Below are 20,880 nucleotides of genomic sequence, written 5' to 3'. Positions count from 1 at the left end.
AGCTGGGATTTAGGTGGGATGCAGTCGGCCAGCAGCATTGGCAGCATTTTGCTTGTTATAATTCTTGGCTGCATCCTGTAAACAACTGTAAAATGGAAGGGGTAAGTTGCTTTTTTATGAATGATATAAACTGCTTAGTGTCTGACATTTTAGAACATTTCTTGTGTCCCCTTTTGTTTTAGTTAACTGTTTTTGTCAACTGTTACCCAAAATGTCCACCCAAGAAACAATAAGATAGCAAGGCTTTAAATAAACACTATGGATTCTTTATTCACTCCATAGTATTGTTCTGTTCAGTCCCAAAGCTTAGAAATTGAAAGATGAGAGTTTATGGGAAATCAAAATGCCAACCCATTACACAGACAGGGGCCTTAATAGCACTGTAAAAACATGCACTTGCATTCCACTCATTCATCTCTTTTCAAACTGTAGCCTATGAACACTGAAACACAAAGATGAATTAGCTACGGCAGACACAGGTGCATTGAATAGTGTTGGAATGCATTTCCCTTTCAAAACTGGGTTCCAAATGTATGAAAGGCCTTTTAAATCAATTTTTAGGATCAAAATAGAAGCAAAACTGTTTAGTTTAGTATGTCAGCAACTGCAGTGATCTCAGAGGAAAAAATCTATGCTGAGTTGGGAATTTTATACACAAGGTCAAGCAAAATGATCAAAAGGCAGGTGCAGCTCTCCTACTGAAAATGATTATAAAGGGGTTATTTTGCTTTTTAAAAACAATGAGCAAAGGACATTGTGATAAAAGTGTATAAAGTTTTGGAGGGTGTGGCAAAAGTAGAAATGGTTCTTTCTGTTGTAAAACTAGAAATACCATCCATTCAACTGGACAGGAGAGATTCAGGACTAAGAAAGGAAGCACTTTGTAAAGTGCATCCTAAGCTGTGGAAATCATAACCACAGGAAGTAGTGATGACTGCCATCTTGAACAACCGTGAAAGGGGACAGCACAAATTCAGGGATAATTGGACTATCATTGACTACTGGTCATGAATAAATAAGACCAACATGCTGAAAAGCACAAGCAGGAAGATACTGCTTCTGGGCTTCCCATGAACAACTGGTTGGCCACTGTGTCAACAGAATGCTGTGCTACATAGGTCTGCAGTTCTGGTCCCGACAGGTCATCTTAATATCTTTATGTTTTAAAATATCCTGGCTGAAGGATAACACCTTTCCCATTTCTTAACCATAATGGCAAGGAGAGAGGGGGAGGGATGGGGATGAGTCCCAAAGAGGGACACCAGGAGAAGTTGCTGTGCATTGTATGCCATACGGCATCATTTTTTAGAATAAAACTTGTAAAATGTATACAAATATATGTTATGCTCTTAATCTGAGCCATGCTCAAGCAATACAATGAAATATGTGCACAGGGAACATAAGTCACAGACACCAATGTAAATTCATATAGTGAGTTCTTTCCTATTGGCTAGAATCCAAAGTCACTGCTTCCATAGTGAGGTTTTGTCTCTTTGTGTAAAATATAAATTGTTACCTGCCTAGTATATATTCACACAATGCTCTGTGTGTGTGTGTGTGTGTATGTGTGTGTGTAGTCTTACACACGCACACACACACACACACACACACAAGCGCACACACATTTGGTAGCTCTCCAAAGGCTAAATGTGGAGTCTGAACCCTGAAACAAAAACTCTGGTGTAAGTCTTGCATGTAAATCATTGCAAAATGCAAAATGGCATTACTTTAGCAAGAACTTAACTGGGTTTCATAAATGTTTTAACTTCTTTAAAAGCCTTTTTTTCCCCTCCACAGTGGCACAGGAAAAAGCCAAAAGCATTTTATACCCAATAGCTCTTTTCGTAATCCTTTATTATGAAATATCACAAATTCCCAGAAACAACACCCACCTGCAGAAAATGATGGTGAGAGATGGAATCAAGGATAAGCATAAATGATTATTTCTCCTAATTTTCACTCTGCAGATTGTCTCTGGATTACAATGCTCCTTCGTATTGCCCCTGAATTATTTAACGTAAGCTGAGCAATCTAAATTCTCCCACCACCTAAATTATTTAGGACATAAAAGTTTCCTGTTGAATGCTTTTGTGGTCATATTATGTGTCCAACTCCTAAGTGAATAAAATTACCTTTGGTGTCATTATAGGAAGCAAGTGCTAGAAATAATACTCAGAGCTGCTGCTATTATCTCTTGAACCACGATTATGACAAACCGTTCATCAAGAAAATCCATTCATTACTGTTCTTCAATAAAATCCAGAGCCTGTGAAAAATAGATCTTTTTTAGCTAGTGGGAAGACAGAAATGATGAGCTCTTTAAAAAGGAATTTAGAATCATTTTGCATTAAGAGAAGAATATGGATCAGCTGGAACTAAAACAAAGAATGAAATAGAAAAATAGTTTTCCTTGAAATCTGGTCACTTTTTATTAACTATAGTGAAATAAATCCAAGCAGTGTTCTGAGACAAATATCATACTATTTATTTATTCTGGTTTGACACATTGCTGTTCGTATCTCTCAGTGAGTGTCTCCCATCTTCAGAAAAGCTGAAAAGAATACATTCAGAAGCCATAATAGCCCTTTATGAAGAGCCATGTGATTGAATAAGCTACATGTGTCCAAAGCCAGCTGCTGAGCACTGTTTTTGCCATGCAGACATACCTTATGAAATGTCTACTAACACTACTACAAGTTCTCCGTCAGGGTTCAATACAAGTCCTTTCACTACACTCCCACCCAGTTTTCAATTCCACACCATTCAAGAATCAGTCCCCAGTGTGCACGTTCAGTTCCCATTTGGGCTCATTTTAAATAAGAGACTGAACCCTTTTTAAAAAAATCTAAGGGTTTTCATACTTTATGTTTCCCCAAATCTTCAGTCCCCTTACCTCTGGTGCCTGCATTTGGGATTCAGATCGTGCCTGCTCATAGTTTCCTTTCAGTACCACGACTGAGAACTCAAAATGAGGAGAAACCAACTAACCCATAAAAGTTTGTTAATAGTTTTGAAATGAAAAAAATCAGTCCAGTGAATATGAATAGATTTTCTTATTAAAGTTCAAATTGTTTAGGGATGAAGCATTAAAAAGAATCACATGGATAGTTACAGAGAAAGAAGTACTGTATATACTCATGTATAAGTCAAGAAATTTAAGTTTAAAAATTGACCCAAAAATCCTGGGGCAACTTATCCACGGGTCAATGTAAGTGTGTGTGTGTGTGTGTGTGTGTGTGTGTGTATAGTGAATGGCAAAAATTTAATCTGCCCTGAAAGCACTGACCCCCTTCTACTCTCTCATCCATCCAGCCTTTAGTATATGCACTGATAGTTATGTCCTGCTGGAATTTTGTAAGTTCTTTGGAATTGTTTTCCTTTACTTCTTCCTTTACATCCTTCATTATATGTACCTTAGTTTTACCCTCGACTTATTCATGGGTCATATCAAAATTCATAATTCTGGCCCCAAAACCTGCCCTCAACTTATATATGCGGTCGACTTATAATTGAGTATATACAGTATATAATACTAGAAAAAGTGATCCACTTACAAAGAACAACAGAAGTGAAAGAAAAATGCATCCACTTTGGGGAGTGTAACACAGCAATACAGTAAGAAATTGTATCAGTAAGAAAGCACCAAGAAATGACATTTTGGAGAGTGAGGGACCAGTGAGTGAGATAATCAGGTCCAGCAATAATACCAGAGAAGCAGCAGTTGGTCCAGCATTTTGGGAAATCTATCGAAATTGCAACAGACCTAACATTATGCCAGAATGAGAACTGAAAGTACAAAATGCACACGATGACTGCAGAGACATGGCAAGAGAAGAAGGTATTTTTAAACATCATTAGGAGCCAGTCAACAAACATGAATGACTATAATGTATGATCAAATTATGCACATCTGTTGCATATGACACCAATATGGGAACAGGCAAACTTAATAACTAATTCAGAGTGCTGAGAAACAAGTAAACAAGAGAGCCAAATGCTTTAGCTGTAAGGAAGGCATAGATGAAGTTTGGGTGAGAATGTACACTGCCTGTACACAAAGAATCATAGAATCAAAGAGTTGGAAGAGACCACAAGAGCCATCCAATCCAACCCCATTCTGCCATGCAAGAAATCTAAATCAAAGCATCCCTGAGAGATAGTCATCCAGCCTCTATTTAAAGACCTCTAAGGAAGGAGATTCCACTACACTTGGAGGGAGTTTGTTCCACTGTCAAACAGCCCTTACTGTCAGGAAGTTCCTCCTAATGTTGAGCAGGAATCTCTTTTCCTGGAGCTTGCATCCATTGTGCCAGGTCCTAGACTCTGGAGCAGCAGAAAACAAGCTAACTCCCTCTTCAGTGTGACATCCCTTCAAGTATTTAAACAGGGCTATCATATCACCTCTTAACCTTCTCTTCTCCAGACTAATCATCCCCAGCTCACTAACTCGTTCCTCATAGGGCACGGTCTCCAGACCCTTCACCATTTTAGTTGCCTTCCTTTGGTCACACTCCAGTTTCTCAACATCCTTTTTAAATTGTGGTGCCCAGAACTGGACACAATATTCCAGGTGGGGACTGACCAGAGCAGAATACAGTGGCACTATTCCTTCCCTTGATCTAGACACTATACTTCTATTGATGCAGCCTAAAACTGCCGCATCGCACTGTTGACTCTTGTTCAATTTGTGGTCTACTTGGACTCCCAGATCCCTTTCACACTTAGTCTCATTCAGCCAGGTGTCACCCATCCTATATCTGTTCAGAAAAACATTTTGGTAAAACCTTATTTGGTGTTCAGAAGAAAACAACCACTATTCATCCTTAAAATTGTGAGGACCTTGCTTTTAAGAAGAATACAAATGCAGGCAGGGAGAAAAAGAGGACAAGACATCAACAGATTCAGCATTCATGTAGAAACACATAAAGACAGATCAAGCTACTTTCCAGAAACACAAAACATGACTGCAGGAAAAAGTTGTAACCATGTCATGTGGATAACCTTAAGAACAACAGGAAGGCTTGCTTTTTTTAAAGCAGAAGACAGAAGAAAATAAATCAGGAAACCATTTGATTAAAGTCAAATTTTAGTAAACAAAGGAAAGGGAAATATAGGTAACTAGAAACATAAGAAAGGCATATTTTAATTAGATGTATGTCATATACTGAAATGGGTGCAGTGGCTCAGCAGTTAAGACAGTGTCTCTGAAGATCACTAGATCAGCAATTCAGCAGCCTATGTTCAGCAGCTGAAATTTCCAGTCACAACAGGAGCTGGAAGAAAGGTGTAAATGATGTGAACCCATGCATTAATATTTTATTTTATTCCTGATGGAAGAATTCAGATAGTACTGTTAAGCACAATTTTAGGCTAATGCCAATTCCAAATGACATCTATAAAACACAGGTGGAAAACTAAGATGAAAAGAACATTAAATAGAATCTTTTCAGAAGAATCAATGATGTGAGATGTATTAATTATGTGAAGATCAGAAGACAAACAGGAGTTCAATGAATTCTAGGTCCACTGTTGGAATATTTTCACATTCAGTTTTGTAGCCCATGGAGCTTATCTCATAGGGCTTACCCATCTCCAGTAAGTCACCAGGTGAGCATGAAAACTAGGACATGAACCAAATTTCACTGATTTAAAATAGATTCAATTTTTAGAAATTTTAAGAGTTTCTGGACCCAAAGAAATCTATCATGTATACAGATGTATTTTTTTAAGTGTTTTACTCTCAAAAAAAATTCACCCTGTAAGTACAACCTTGAAATGTTGCTCATAATCCACTTAGAGCTCTATTTGGCAGCATCTCTAAAATTCTTAGAATGTTCTTTTAATGCAGGCTTAATGTCATAATAACATGTTCAACCATGTTTTAATGAAATTTTAGTCCAGATGCTACATTGGCTTATTATACGATGACAAGCAATGATGTCATTTCATTAAATAAAGGACTCCATGAAATATGTATGCAGATGCATTTTTTTTTACAAATGAACTTTATTGATTGATTTAGAGAAACATTGTAGGTTTTTTCCCATTGATATAAAAGAATATAACAAACTGCTGTGTTGACATAATAAAATGAGGTGGTTTTGTGTATCAAGGCGCTCTCCTTTAGCTCAGGCAGCTCTTGCAGCGTTGCAACCCATTCTCATTGCAAGCAGTGCACTTGAGGGCTTTGAATGAGTCCGTAAAACAGTTCCGAAACACTGACATCTTGCTCCCATGGCACGCTGAGCATGGAATAAAACCAAAGCCCCCGCATGAGAGGCATTCATGGGGGTGTTGCACTTTCTGCAAAACAAAGGGGGGAGGGAATAGGGGTAGGAAGAAACTAGTATCTATTATTTACATTGTGTTCTGCATTCTGAGGACTGAACTACATGTAACATTAATTGGGTGACTGTAATTGCTGTGTTTCCTTGTCTATGGAAATTGCAGCCACCAAAGTATCACAAGCAGATTTGTGACCATGGAAGTTTGAATCTTCCTCTCCATGTCTTAGTTCAGGCCAAAGGTCCCCTCCAAAAAAAAGGTGCTATCTGAATTTTGATGGCTAACAGCAATTTTGAGGTAGAAAAGATAACATATCCTTAAAACTGATTTACCAAAATACCCAAACAGCAGAAACAATCCTTACAGGTTAACCAATTGTGCAGTCAAAAATTATTCCCAAGCCCTTTCCTTCCACTGGCAGTAGTATCACTAAGGCAATGCAGGGGATGTGGACTGTACTGGGTAACACTCTAGAGGGAACAACTGGGCGGACTGGCATGCTATTGGACAAGTGAGAAAGCATGTTTTCCTGCTCACCTAGCAACCACACCAGACCCTAAACAGGCCTTCTAGAGGTCACAGCACTGCATCCCTTAGTAGTGGTGACTGCAGGGACGTAGCTAGGATTTTAGGAAGGGGGGGTCCAGACTAAATGCTACCATTATAATGGGGCTTGGGTGTGGCAGCGCAGCAGCACACACCATTCATTTTTCTAATGGAAAGGGGGGTCCGGACTCCAAGAAACCCCCCCCCTTGGCTATGTCCCTGGTGGCTGGGAAGGCAGCACCTTCAGGATCTGACTTGGCTGCAGCCATGCCAGACTCTGAAGACCTTTAGGAGGGGTGGCTGTCTTCAGGGTCCGGCGTGGCTGCAACCACACCAGACCCTAAAGGTATTTATGGGGGCGGCTGAGTAAGTGGACAGGTGACAGGGCAAAGCAGTTTACACACACACTGCACTGGTTGACAGTGCCACTCAGTGATGCCACTGCCCACCAACAAAACTTCTTCCAATTTCAGAGCCTAGTTTGGTGGGGAATTAAAGGTAAATTTTATGTAACTTTGCATAGAAAAATTGGATGGGTAAGGAAGAATTAGCATCCCCTTGCTACTCATCAGGTCCCTTGCATAAATAACCTATTCCCTTTTATCAACTTAAAAAGGAAAAGATAGCATCGGCTGCCCCTTATTTATAATGTAATATATAGTTGGTATGTGGTGAAAATAGATGTGATATTATTCATTCAGTATTGTTGGGGACTTTTTAATGGTAGCTATAGAGGGAGAGGATATCTTGATTGTGGTTTTTACTCTTTGTATTTATCACTATAGCAGAAAATTTATTCCACTCCACTCCACTTCAACTGGTATTTGCATCAGAAAGGACATTCCCATTGGTTTCTTGACTTCCAACTTTCCTACCAACATAATGGTCAGGAATGTCCAAATTGCTTTTATGCCATGATCCTAATGGAGACTGAGAAGTTCTGGGCCTGATATTTACATTTAAAAAATAACCATGCTTTAATAATTACATGAATTGCATGAATAACATAAAATCTCTTCTGTCTCATAGAGAAGCAAAGTTTGAAGGCTTTGATGTCAGAATGCCCTTACAACTGTAAATTAATATAAAGACAACTAAACCTGAGAATGTAAAATTATGACCATATATTCCCACCAACAGACATGACAATAGGAACAGAAAGGTTTACAGTCAGCCCTTTATATCCATGGATATTTTTTTATCTACAGATTCAAGCATCCACAGCTTGAAAATATTTAGATGTAATATATGTACCAAAGAGCAAACCTTAATTATGCCATTTTATATAACAGACAACATTTTACTATGCCATTGTATTTAATGGGACTTGAGCATCGTCAGATTTTGGTATCCACTGGAATCAAACCTCAGCAAATACCAAGAGCCCACTGTCAAGTATTTTAATGGTCAAAAAACATGTACAAAAATGTAATTTTTAAATGTCAAGAAACTCTGACCAGAAGAATCCTGGATTGATTACAATCTTCACCATTCAGGATTTATTCTGCACAAAATTCGTACTTGGGGTTTTTTTGGGGGCGGGAGTTGCACATAAAACAGCATTCTCTGCAGAAATAATACTATTTTCTGCATGGAAAATAATGTCTCAATGCAGAAATGTTAATTCTTGTGCAGAAAATTTGAGTAATCACATGTCTAGAGAAATCAAAGAGTTAATAGTAAGTTATGAGCAGGGCAGATGGGAGGAGAGCCATTACAAACTATCAAGGCAGAACCTAAACTCTTGGGACCAAACCATGTTTTTTCCTTTCTCGGTAATATTATCATTACAGATGTCAACAGTTTTTGACATCTCAGGTAAAATCAGTGGGTTCCAAAGAAAATAACAATGGTATGCATAATAATTATGTATTACAAAATACTAAAGATTTTTAGCTGGTCCACTCTTGTATAAGAGAGAACAGGATCTGAGGCTCAAGTGAGTGAAAGAAAGCTGAGGGTCATCAGAGGAACATAGTGACACCAACAAGCAGGAGGAAGAGAATTAGAGGGGTAGGCAGCATCAGAAGAAATCACATGTAAAACCTATATCCAAAAATAGTGGCAATAGCTGGAAACAGACCCAGAAAATATCAGCCTGCTGTGACCTCAGCTGCATGGAGTAGCAGCAGCTCTTCTAACTCCACAGCTCAGGTCAGCATATTTCCCAATTGTTTGCTAATTCCTCTGCCTCAGAGGTCTCATCTACACTGGCCAGAATACTCCAGGCTGTTCCTGGAGTATTTTGGCCACGTAGCTAGCCCACATTCACCCTGTTATCCCCACACTCCAGAGTGATGCTGGGCAGATGTTTACATGCCAGCATCACCACCGCTGGCATGAGTCACTCCCTCTGAAGTCAGAAATGCGGTACCCAGCATTAATCACATTGCTGGGCTGGTTACCTCTTCGTGACCTCAAAAGGAGGAACTTGCAACAGCAACAATGACACCAGGTGGCATAGTGGGACATGTGGTTAAACCCCTTGGGCTGTGGCATGCCCAATATCACTGTGGCATGCTTTGGATGTTCTAGCAAAACATCTCCTGGCTGGTCAGAAGTGGTTGCTGAAGGGCACGTGATGTCCAGCAGCATCTGAGGACAAATCAAATACTGAAGCTGAACAGGTGTCCAGTGGGGAAAATGCTAGTTTTGGGTGGCAGTGACTGTGTGCTCCTCTCCAGACAAAGATGTGAGGCAGCTTGAGAGAATGAGGAAACTTCTGGGACCTTAAAAACCTTTTTCTCTGTGGCCCAAACACAGCCAAGGTGCATATATATATATACTGATGTATACTTTTATAAACTGACTAGTTACCTCAATTTTGGTTAAAAGGTCTTGAAGCTCCCCTGATTCATTCATTGACAAAATTTTCTCAGCACCCTGTAAGAAAACAGGTAGTGTGTTAAATCAATAGCCAGTCTATAAAATAGCTTATTATTTGGGAAGAGTTTTAATCCTGGCTATTTAGCTGAAAGAACAGGAAAGCCTTCTCTCATCCTGCAACAGAAAATTATTAATAGTCTAATCATACTTTGTTGCTGAACCTAAGATCATTTGTCTCATATATATGCTGTGTTAAATGATCACTGTGACGTTTACCCTTTATTTTATAATACATGCTTCTTTATAAAAAAGAGGGGGAGATGCATCTTGTTTATATATTAGAAGGGTAATATCTTAAATATATAGTGCATCAGAGAATGTAGCTAAATGCATATGAGAAAAACAGTATTTCTACCACTGAAGCATTTCAGCATCAAAATCCCACAGAGAGTGTTGAATATGTAACACCAAGGGAAGACAAGTGATGAAAAATATCATAATGATGCTAAAATCAAAATTCTTCAGTGAATAATAAAAATCATTTCAACTGAGTACATTGGACCATGGGGAATATCTGAGCTATGGAACAAGACAGTAATGAAGAGGTTTTCCATTTTTCTTCTTGAATGTACAAAAGGTTACTGCAAAGGAAATAAAACTGTCAGAGAGGAGATATAAAACCTTCCTTTGGCTTTTTCCACTAATGAGAGGACTTGTTGAATATCTGAGCAACATTGCTGGGCATTTGTCCTTAATGTGTTTTATTCTAAGGGTATTATGAATGATTCGACCAGCATGGGTTGTTTTTCAGAATCCTATGTGGAAAAGTTCGTTCATTCATTTACACTGATCTTATCTGACCTCAGTGATGATATCATATAGCCACATTGGACTGGCAACATAATACTGTGATGTCTTTTCATTCATTGCATGGTCCCTAACTAGAAAAAAAATAGTGGGATGGGGTGGAAAGCAGTAACTGGAGAAAACACTGGTACTAAATAGGATTGTGGGTGGGGCGAATACCTAATTTAGTCACAGCATATATTTGTGCTAACTTTCTGTTTATTTCCACACCCACTTTGTTCTTGGACCACTTCAACTCTCCTCCACTAGATCTTGTATTTCACTATGCACAATAAATTGCAAGAAAAGCTGTTTTTATATATTTTACAAAGACTAAACGTCTTTCTTTTCTTTGCTAGACTCTGTGGGTGGGAGTAGGACTAATTGTTGTCCAGCATCTACCTTGAAAGTTTGATTGTTCTCCTTGAGAGATCCACTACTATATCTCACATTTTACAACATGATCATCACATATAAGCAATGTGAAAGTAGTTAGATCAAAGACCAGTCCTTCCTTTAACTTGCTGCACCATTGCTTTAAGCAGGGTTCTTGTGGGCTGGCGTACTTCCCGTATCAGAACCAGTACTTGCTTAGTAATCAAGATGGTAAACATGTCTGGTGACCTGCATGTTGCTTTGCACCCTTTTTTTCAGCCTTCTTGCACCTGCAGAATTACCAGCTACCACAATTATTCACATCCATCCATGTGAGACATCAAAATGATTTTTCTTTTCCCTTCCTGTAGCTTCCTTAACTATGGAATGGTCAAAGCTCCAAAGATAGGAAAGTTAGTAGGAAAGGCTTAGCGCACTTAGTTAATTGTTAATCAATTTAAAAATAGTTTAATTGCTATTCAATTTAAATTAAATCAATGCTAAAATTTTCATTAAAATGAATTTGAATTATGTTGAATTGAATTAAGTTGCCCCTTTATACTTCAAAATGTCCAACTTAATTGATTTTACCTAGTGAGTCCTTTTCTCTGCCCTCTTCTGCAGTCTCACAAGTCTCTATGATGCCTGAAGATAGTCTGTAAGCCAACAGCACCATACATAGCTGCCACAGTTGCTGAAGATTTTGTCAGAATCTGCAATGGTAGCAGCAAATTTAGAAGCAGACACAAAATTTCAAATGGAATAGGAATGTGACAATGCCCTTCTAAGAGACATTAAGGGCCAAATTTCATATTGTGCTTCATGCCTTCCATACAGCCAAGTCTCTTCTACTTAATTAATGCTTCTTCCTTAATTAATTATAGGTGCTGGGTTATTAATGAGACCTCTACAGATATCATGAGGAGACTTAGCTCTTCCAGTTCTGGCTGTGATCTGAATACATGGCAAAAACAGAATAATAAAATCCTAGAGTTGGAAGAGACCACAAGGGTCATCCAGTCCAACCCCCTGCCATGTAGGAATACACAATCAAAGCATTCCCGACAGATAGCCATCCAGTCTCCTCCAAAGAAGGAGAATCCATCACTCCCCAAGGCAGCGTGTTCCACTGTTGAACAGCTATTACCATCAGGAAATTCTTCCTAATGTTCAGGTTGATTTTTTTCCCCTGTAGCTTTAATTCATTGCTCTGTCCTAATCTTTGGAGCAGCAAAAGGCAAGATTACTCTGTCCTCAATGTGACATCCCTTAAAATATTTAAACTTGGATATCATGTCACCTTTTAACCTTCACCATGCTAAACATACCCAGTTCCCCAAGCCACTCCTCACCAGGCAGGTATCAAGACTTGTTCAAAGAAGCCTTTGGTGGGGTGGGGGGGATGTTACAGTGCTACCAAGCCTCCTCTAGGACATCTAACCACGTAGAACTTTTGTTCCTATTGTGGCTGGAGAGGGAAGGAATGGATGTTGCTTGGAAGAAGCATTACTTTTTGAACTATTACTCCCAGCTTGGTTAAAGTTACTCATCGGTATCTGGGAGTCTCAAACTAGAAAAATAACTTTTCCTGAGCTCTGGCATGGGGCACAGTGACAAGGCTGCAGGGGACAGTTCAAGAACTGGGCAATCCTGAAAAAAAATTACCTGAAAAAATCCTGGGGAAAATTACCAATACCAATGCATGTAATTAATGACAGCAAAAGCAAAGGTAGCTGTACAATACATGCTATTTATTCATACAACTTGTCCTCTAGTCTACAGAGGTTTTAGCCTGTGAAAGAGGATGCCACTATCTGCCTCAGGATCCCATCTTTACTTTCTGAATATTGTATCTTCTCATCTGGTCAGATCTGTCCTAAGACTGAACTCTTTCTTCCATCAGCTCTGTTGCTGAGGTAGGTGGCTGAAGGTAGACCTTCAGGTGAAAACACGACCCTCAGTTTTATAAGTCCACTTTTGTTTCTTAGGTGCAGTTGTAGAAATTAAGGCGGGATACACACCGCCATATAGTACGTATAGGATACGTACTAGGGTTAGGAAGGGCGGTGCTTCCGCACCCCCCTAACCCTAGTACGTATCCTATACGTACAAGATGGCAGCGCACCTTCTACATGGGCGCCGCCATCTTTACGTACTGGACGCATAGCGTCCAGACGTGTCGCGGCGCCTATGACATCGCGAGTCCGCGCCAGGCGCCTCGTGACGTCATAGAGGCACCGCAAGAAGAAGCTCCGAAATGGAGCTTCTTTTTTGCTCCGCGCGGGAGTCGCGCGGTTTGGCTGCTGCGGCTCCCGCACGGAGTAAATGGCGGCGGCGGGGGAACGCCGCAAAGCGGCGGTTTGTACCCCGCCTAAGAAACTGGATACTTGCACTCTATCTTATTGGATGATGTTTGTCTTGAGTGATGTCTGCCTCCTCTTCCTACATCAGCATTTGTTAGAAAGCTGGGGATTGCCTACAGCCCCATAATTTAATACCTCTTCTGCTGCTTCTATATGCAAATGTGCAGTCAGCTTGCCACCCTAATTTAGTCTGTACTTTGATTAACTAAGGCAAGTATTTTAAAGGAAGTAAAAGGTAGCTGGATTGCTCACAAAATCCATTAGGAGCTGTTATGTTTGACTGGGCCTAGAACATCATAGGCATGTAGTTTGGTACATCTGATTGGTCTAAAATAATATACCTAAGTGTACAAGCAAATACATTTTGAAGGGTGGCTTTTTTTGGGGGGGGGGGGGCATTTGTCATTGCTTACCTTAAATTAGTTCAATGCCCACATTCCTTCTTCTAGGGCTTGAAAAGCCGTTTGGATTTTTATTTTATTTTTACTACAGTTTTCAGAATCCAGCCAGTGGGCATGCCGACTATGGGACTCTCGGTATGTTAGTCCCTAAAAGTAAATTTTCTGAATTCTGCTTTTTATAACGAACATCCAGCTAGATAGTTTGGTTTAATATGCTTCATTGTTACCCCAGCAGAGGGCATAATTCATTTTCAGATACAAGCAGCTCTGGTTAATATGATGTTACAAAGATGTACATAGATCGCTGTTTGCAAATATGAATAAAGGCAAAATCATGCCATGATACTGTTTATCCCTGTTTGGATGTAAACTCAACAGCATCATCAACCTCTTAAAGCAGTGATGTCCAAACTCTGGCCCTCCAGGTGTTTTGAACTTCAGCTCCCAGAATCCCAGACTATTGGCCCAGGTGGCTGGGGCTTCTGGGAGATGAAGTCCAAAACACCTGGAGGGCCAGAGTTTGGACACCACTGCCTTAAAGAAAGATAGTTAATCAGTCTTCTGACTTTCAGTTTATTTATTGTTGGAACGTACTCATGACAAAGCCCCAGTATAGATATCTTCTTGGGATATGTAGGAAGTTTTGAACAATTTATAAAAGCTACCATTTGTTGTTAGAAAGATCAACTAAACTGACTTTTAGATCCAAAGTAAATGCATATGAGGTAATAGATACTGACAGCTAATTCATACTGGAAGCAATGATCACACAAAATCTTGCACAATATATCTCTGGTTTCCACTGGTTTGCATTCCTATGGAGGAAAATGTGGGTGTATTAATGCGCTACCTATTTGCACATGATACCGCAATTCCTGTCCTTTTTGTTTTGTGTGTGTTTCTGCTTTGTTCTTTACATAATCTCCAACATTTCAGATGAAAATGGGGCCATGCAACATCAGAGTGTGGTCAAAATGCAAATGTAACTAATTAGGAAGAACATACAAACTATGAGAGGCTGCAGCAGTACGCTTCTGCCAGAAGCAAAATTCTATCCCTTCCTGTCCACTCCTTTACCTCCCGCCTGGTTACTTGAGTGAAAACTAATTTTGCACTTTGAACTCAGTTTGCAGTAGGGGGGAAGAGACTAAATAGGAACAATTAGGCCTGAGACAGATGGGTGAGAAGCGGTGTGCCAGCGCCAATTCTAGGGTTCTGGAGTGGGCAGCAACAGCACGCTCCGGAACCCTAGAACATGCCGCTGCCACCATCATGTCGGCCTCCCATCCATATGGGGCACGCGTGCATGACACAAGTGCTGCACAGCGTCCGCACCTCCAGGTGTCGCATTTGCATCATAGATGCATCACAGTGCCCCAATGGTACACTGATGATGTAGTCTGCATCCACCAAGAAGAACCCGTTTTTTCTGGGTTCTTTTTGGTCTAGAGGAATGCCGCACGGTTTGGCTGCTGCGGTGTCCCTCCAGAGGAAAACTGGGCACCTCCAGCCCACCCTTTTGAGGCAGTCTGGAGAGCCCCTTTGTGTTTCTTTTTAGACCCCACAAATTGAGAGCTATTCTATGACATACTGTTTTGTAGTTGCAGTCCAAACTACACTGCTTTGTAATTGCAGTCCAAAAATATTTCTCCCTGTTTCCTTTCAGTGCTGCTACTGATTCTTGAAAAGCATCTTTGTCCTTTTGTAACTCCAGGGTTTGGTTGTTGCTTTTTTGTTTATTTTCTCAAAACCATCTTCCTTACAACAAATCAATGTTGTCAGGTCAGGACCAGCTTCATTTCCTGCTACTGAAACTATTTCCCTTTCTTCACCCTCCTTGCTGATAAAGGCTATGCACTGAGTTCACCAAACATATTGATCAGCTGTTAGAGGGAAAATGACAAGACAACAAAAGGTTTTTTTTTTAATTTTCTCTGCTGTCAATAATAATTTATCTGTAAATGTATGAATCGCTTTTCAACAAACTTTCTCAAAGTGCGTTAACCTGTAAAGTGAAAAGTAGAAAGCAAAAGCAAGCTGAATTGGACAAAAAAAAGCCCCACAATTATTAAAAAATCTGTATATCAATATATGAATCATTCTCACTTGGAGGGTATAGTAGGAGTGTTAAAAAAAATATTCCAGCATCCAGAGGAAAATTATCTCTTATATAGACCCCTCTAGAATCCTACAGATAAATATATGGCATTTGTTTCATGACATTTTAGGTGTATCCATACTAATTAAAAAGACCAGAAATTCCCAGCTTTTGTTCCTGTCCTTTCCAGTTTTATTTTGGAGATAAATAAATGTTTTGTTTGTTTCAGAATATTTTCTGTCCTCTCCCAGCATGATCAGAGACTTTTTATACCAGCAAGCCAGGAGAGTTTATTTTAAACTACTATAAAATCAGAAAGAACAGGAACAAAATCTAGGACTTTTCAATCAGTCGGTGCCTTCTGATAAATGTTGCTTCATCCATTGTTTGCGGGGCAGCAAGCCAAATGGGTTTGAGGTCTCTCATACTCAACTTACATTGTTGCAAAGAAAGGAAGCAAAAAAGTTCTTTTGAAACTACAGGTTGAGTTTTCCTTATCCAAAATGCTTGGGAGCATAAGTGTTTTGGATTATATACTTTTTTTAATTTGGAATATCTGTATCTTATCCCATGATAATCACTGGTATGAAAATCTTCATTGCTAGAAATTTGGGGACTGAAGGAAAATTTCATTAGGTGGTGGGATCCTTATTTGTGGGGCAAAGGCCCCCTCATCTCTCTCACACACACAGCTACACCTTTCCCCACTGTTTAGGACTAACACTAGGACTAGGATATTTATACCAGTGGGTGAAGCAAGATTAAATATATGCCTGTGTGTCACAGGAAATATTTCATATTTATAACTTGACCCATTTTTCAGACTCACTTCTCTGGCTGTCACTGCAAATTACCCTTGCTCTAACCTGAGGCTACTTTAAGTGTATGAATGAGAAACTCTCATAGTACATCATTCTGCATATGCATAGGTTTCCTATATGCTGGACTGGGGATTTTCTTTGTTTGTTTCCTTGTTTTATGTGATATTTAATATTAGAATCTGACCCCCACACGCATTACCACAATAAATACAGCTGTTTCTTGCATGTGACTATTTGGCATTTCTCCAGTAGGTAAGAGCTAGTACTTACGTAGATACCATTTTTCTCTCTTGTTCAGATTAACCTAAACTTATACTTATGTTGATACATTTACATAGTGCCATAAAATGAAATAATGGTGATTTTTAAAAATGTCTGGATCTTGCTCATTTTCACGGCTGCTTCTGCTGTTAAATGCTGACAATACATATCCAGAAAATTTATCATCAAAACCATATTCCTGGCTCTCTAGAAGAAAATGTATCGAAATCACTTTCACATTGTATGTACACAACTCACTGTCATGTTAAACATTCAAAATCCTGGACAGCCTGTGATGTCATAAAGGGGGTACAGTGGTGCAGCCCACACTATGCGACACCTCAGAAGAGGGGTGACACCTGGTCTCTCTGCACGCTATTCCCTGTGCTCCATCCCTGCACTACTCTGTTCCCCATGCTTGCTCTGTCCCCCATGCTCCGTCCCCTGCATGGGCTCCATCCTCTGTGCATATTCTGTTTCCCATGCTCCATCCCCTGTGTTCTGTCCCTCGTGCTCACTCTGTCCCCTGTGCTCCATCCCCTGCATGCCATCCCACTCACGCCTCTGTACCCTATGCTCTGTTTCCTGTGCTCTATGGCTGCACTCCCTCTGCACTCCATCCCCCACACTCCATCCCCACATTCACTCCATTCCCCATGTGTTGTTCCATCCTTTTCCTCAGCAGGAAAAGAATGGGGTGGCATGGGGGAGAGAGCATGTGTCATCCTTGGAAGCCCTGCTCCCAGATGCCCTGTCCCTCCAGACACTGAGTGACACCAGGTGCAGTAACGCCACTGCAGACAGCAACAAAGGCCTGAATCATGTTCTTCGTTACATGTGCAATTAGTTCCATTACCCATTCTTCAAAAGCAGAAAAAATATATTAATTAAGGTAGAATTAAATCATGTTTGGACATCATATTTATGTTAACTTCAGATTAGAGCATTAGGATTGGGGTTAGAAGATTACAGTTAGGAATATTCTCTGGGGGCAAACTCAGGCACTAGTGTTTGCAATTCCTGAAAAGCAAGAGTTGTGACCTTTTAAATAAAATGCATTCTGCTGTGCCACCCACCACTGCTGCCACCACCACCATGGCAAGTCACTCACTGTGAGGTCAGAACAAGGAACTCAACCATGTGATCGATGCTGGGCACCTCATTCTGACCTCAGAGTAAGTGACTTGCTGCAATGGCGGCAATGTCAGATGGCAGAAGAAGGAGGTGTGTAAATTGGAAAAAGAAACGTCAGCTGTTTGAAATATGCAGATGACACCATGCTACTAGCAGAAAACAGCAAAGACTTGGAACAATTACTAAACAAAGTCAAGGAAGAAAGTACAAGAACAGTTTGTCAATTCAACATTAAGAAAACAATAATGATGACAACAAATAATTTGCATAACTTTAAAGTAGACAATGAAAACATTGAAATAGTTCAAGATTTCCCATACCTTGTCTCAGTCATTAATCAGAATTGAGACTGCAGTCAAGAAATCAAAAGAAGAAGAAGACTTGGAAGGTCAGCTATGAAGGAGCTAGACAAGATCCTCAGATATAAAGATATATAATTGAATACTAAGGTCAGAATTGTCCATGCCAACATATTTTCCATTGTATATGGTTATGAAAGGTGGAAAGTGAAAAAAGCTGGTAGGAAAAAATACGCTCATTTGAAATATGATGATGGAGAAGATCTATGGATCCCATGGACTGCTCAAAAGACAGATAAGTGGGTCCTAGAGCAAAACATGCCTGAACTCTCCCAAGATGCTAGGATGACTAAACCAAGACTTTCGTACTTTGGCCATACCATGAGAAAATATGACTCACTAGAAAAGATAATAATGTCAGTAATGTAGAAGGTAGTAGGGAAAGAGGAAGACTGCATTCCAGATGGTTAGACTCATTCAAGGAAGCCATAGCTCTTAGTATGCAAGACCTAAGCAAGGCTATTCATGACAAGACAACTTAGAGGTCTCTCATTCAAAAGGTAACCACAAGTTGAAGTTGACTTGACAGCAGTTAACAACAAGTCTTCCTTATAAAAACTGATTAAGTAAGTTTGCTTGAAAATTTTAAAGATTTCATAAAATCTCATTGCATATGATGATTACATGCAGATTTCAATGTAGCTGCTATGTACTGAAATGTGTTTTTGTGTTCCTTCACCATTACTATTGTATTTAAGAGTGCCCTAAATGCTGAAGAAATTTTCTGAAGTGATTTTTGAAATTATTAAACTCCCTTTTCTATTTAAATGAACCCTCTTTGTTGCTCACACTAATAGCTTTATATTTGTATTATAGGAGCCACAGAGAGATATACACTGTACTTACCCCCAGATACTGGCCTTCAATGAACACAACTGGTAATGATGGGATTTCACCGACTCTTCTGCATCTCTCATCTAATTCCTTTCCATAGTCACTGTTCAATGCAATGTTTTTCTCCTCAAATTTCACTCTGTGGTTTTGGAAGATCTTTCGAACCAACTCACATCTTTCAAACGTTGTTCTAACCACACGAAGGCTGGTTGTATAAATTACTATACGTCCATATTCCAGAACAGAAGATACCTGTAGAAAAGGAGGAGGAAACATTATTTTTAATATTTTTATACCCCTTTTACGTTTGAAAAAACTACACACAGCACAGCAGTTTTAGATATTAATAAATATTAATATATTTGTTTGGGACTTAAATAGTTTAGAGGCACCAGATCCTGTCTGATCTTGGAAGCTAAGCAGGGTCTGGTAAAAACCCCTCTGAGGTTACACAAGGAAACCATATGAAATTCATGGGGTCACTATAAATCAAGAGGTGTTTTGAGTACTAGTTTGACTACAGAAGCAACTGCCCAAGACAGTCATACACTTCTTAGGGATGCAAGTGAATTAGTATTTAGTCTCAGTGATGCACTCCAATCAAACTTGCAAGGCTACTAAGGATGTGGGACATAATTCCTGCATCAAACCTAACTGCATTCAATGTTTCATAAGAATATTAGGGGATAAACAGACCGCTCCTAAGGGGCAGCCTGCAACCGCCTCTTTCTTCATCGGATTGGGGCTGCAACAACTACATGCCACAGCCCCAATTTGACCTTTCCATGGTGCAAAAGGGAGCCGCAAAAAGGGTACCATAGGCGCTTTACAGACCACCCAAAAGGGCGATCTGAAAAGTCATTTGCTGCACGGAGGAGCCTCAGCGGCCAAACCACGCGACTCCTCCGAGCAGCAAGAAGAAACCGCAAAAGTGGCTTCTTTTTTGTGGCTCGGAATGAATGCCGCAAGGCACCAATGGTGCACTTGCGGTGTCATCACCGCGCCGCAATGTGTGGTGCAAGCGTCTCCTGCGTCAAGATAGAGCGCCCATGTAGCATGCGCCGCCTTTTTGTAAGTGCTCAGCACGGGTTAGAGGCATCTGGAAAGGATGCCCCTTCCTAACCCTAGTACGTGCCGAGCGCTTACAAAATGGTGGCGCCCATGCTACATGGGCGCCGCTATCTTGACGCAGGAGACGCTTAGCATCCACACATTGCGGCGCGGTGATGACGCCGCAAGTGCACCATTGGTGCCTTGCGGCATCATTACCAAGCCACATGCGGTACGGGCCATAATCATCAGTGCCATGGTTTTTTGGCATTCCTCTGGCACTGCGTCATCTGGATACAGCACCAGAGGAGTGCCATGATGCCACCTGCCATGTGATTGGGCACATGGCATGACAGCGGTGTCAGGACAGCATCGTGGCATGTGTCGTGTGGACACCACACCCCCACTCTGCCCTGAGGCTGACGTTTATCACCAGTTTGTCAAGGCTGTTACTTTCCATTTAGTAACAAATCACAGAATTCATCCCTCTGTAGTAACATTATAGAAACAACTCCCTCTGCTCACCTCACACATACCTTACCATTCTGGCATTGCTACTCACATCACTAAGCCAGAATGTTTTCTCATCCAAACTGGCTACACTTTGAGACATATGACCCATACTCTTTTCTGACATTTCAAAAAATAGTACCAAGACAAACCTCTTGGAATAGCATGTGC

At 40.3% G+C, this 20,880-nt stretch overlaps 1 protein-coding gene across 1 annotated transcript in view; it reads right to left on the bottom strand.

The window, feature by feature from the left end:
• Window positions 1-6,123: 6,123 nt before the first annotated feature.
• Window positions 6,124-20,880, bottom strand: part of GRXCR1 (glutaredoxin and cysteine rich domain containing 1) — a 49,398-nt gene continuing 34,641 nt past the window's right edge. Inside the window, exons 3-5 of the mRNA XM_042469666.1 lie at window positions 19,162-19,401; window positions 9,649-9,714; window positions 6,124-6,303 (exon numbers count right to left, since the gene is read on the bottom strand). Of these exons, the coding sequence (XP_042325600.1) occupies window positions 6,124-6,303; window positions 9,649-9,714; window positions 19,162-19,401 (486 nt within the window). The remainder of the gene's footprint in view (window positions 6,304-9,648; window positions 9,715-19,161; window positions 19,402-20,880) is intronic.

The sequence above is a fragment of the Sceloporus undulatus genome, chromosome 5 (genome assembly GCF_019175285.1).
Source record: "Sceloporus undulatus isolate JIND9_A2432 ecotype Alabama chromosome 5, SceUnd_v1.1, whole genome shotgun sequence".
NCBI lineage: Eukaryota > Metazoa > Chordata > Lepidosauria > Squamata > Phrynosomatidae > Sceloporus > Sceloporus undulatus.
Note: the sequence above shows the minus strand (reverse complement) of the source record. Positions and strands in the feature narration are given on the sequence as shown.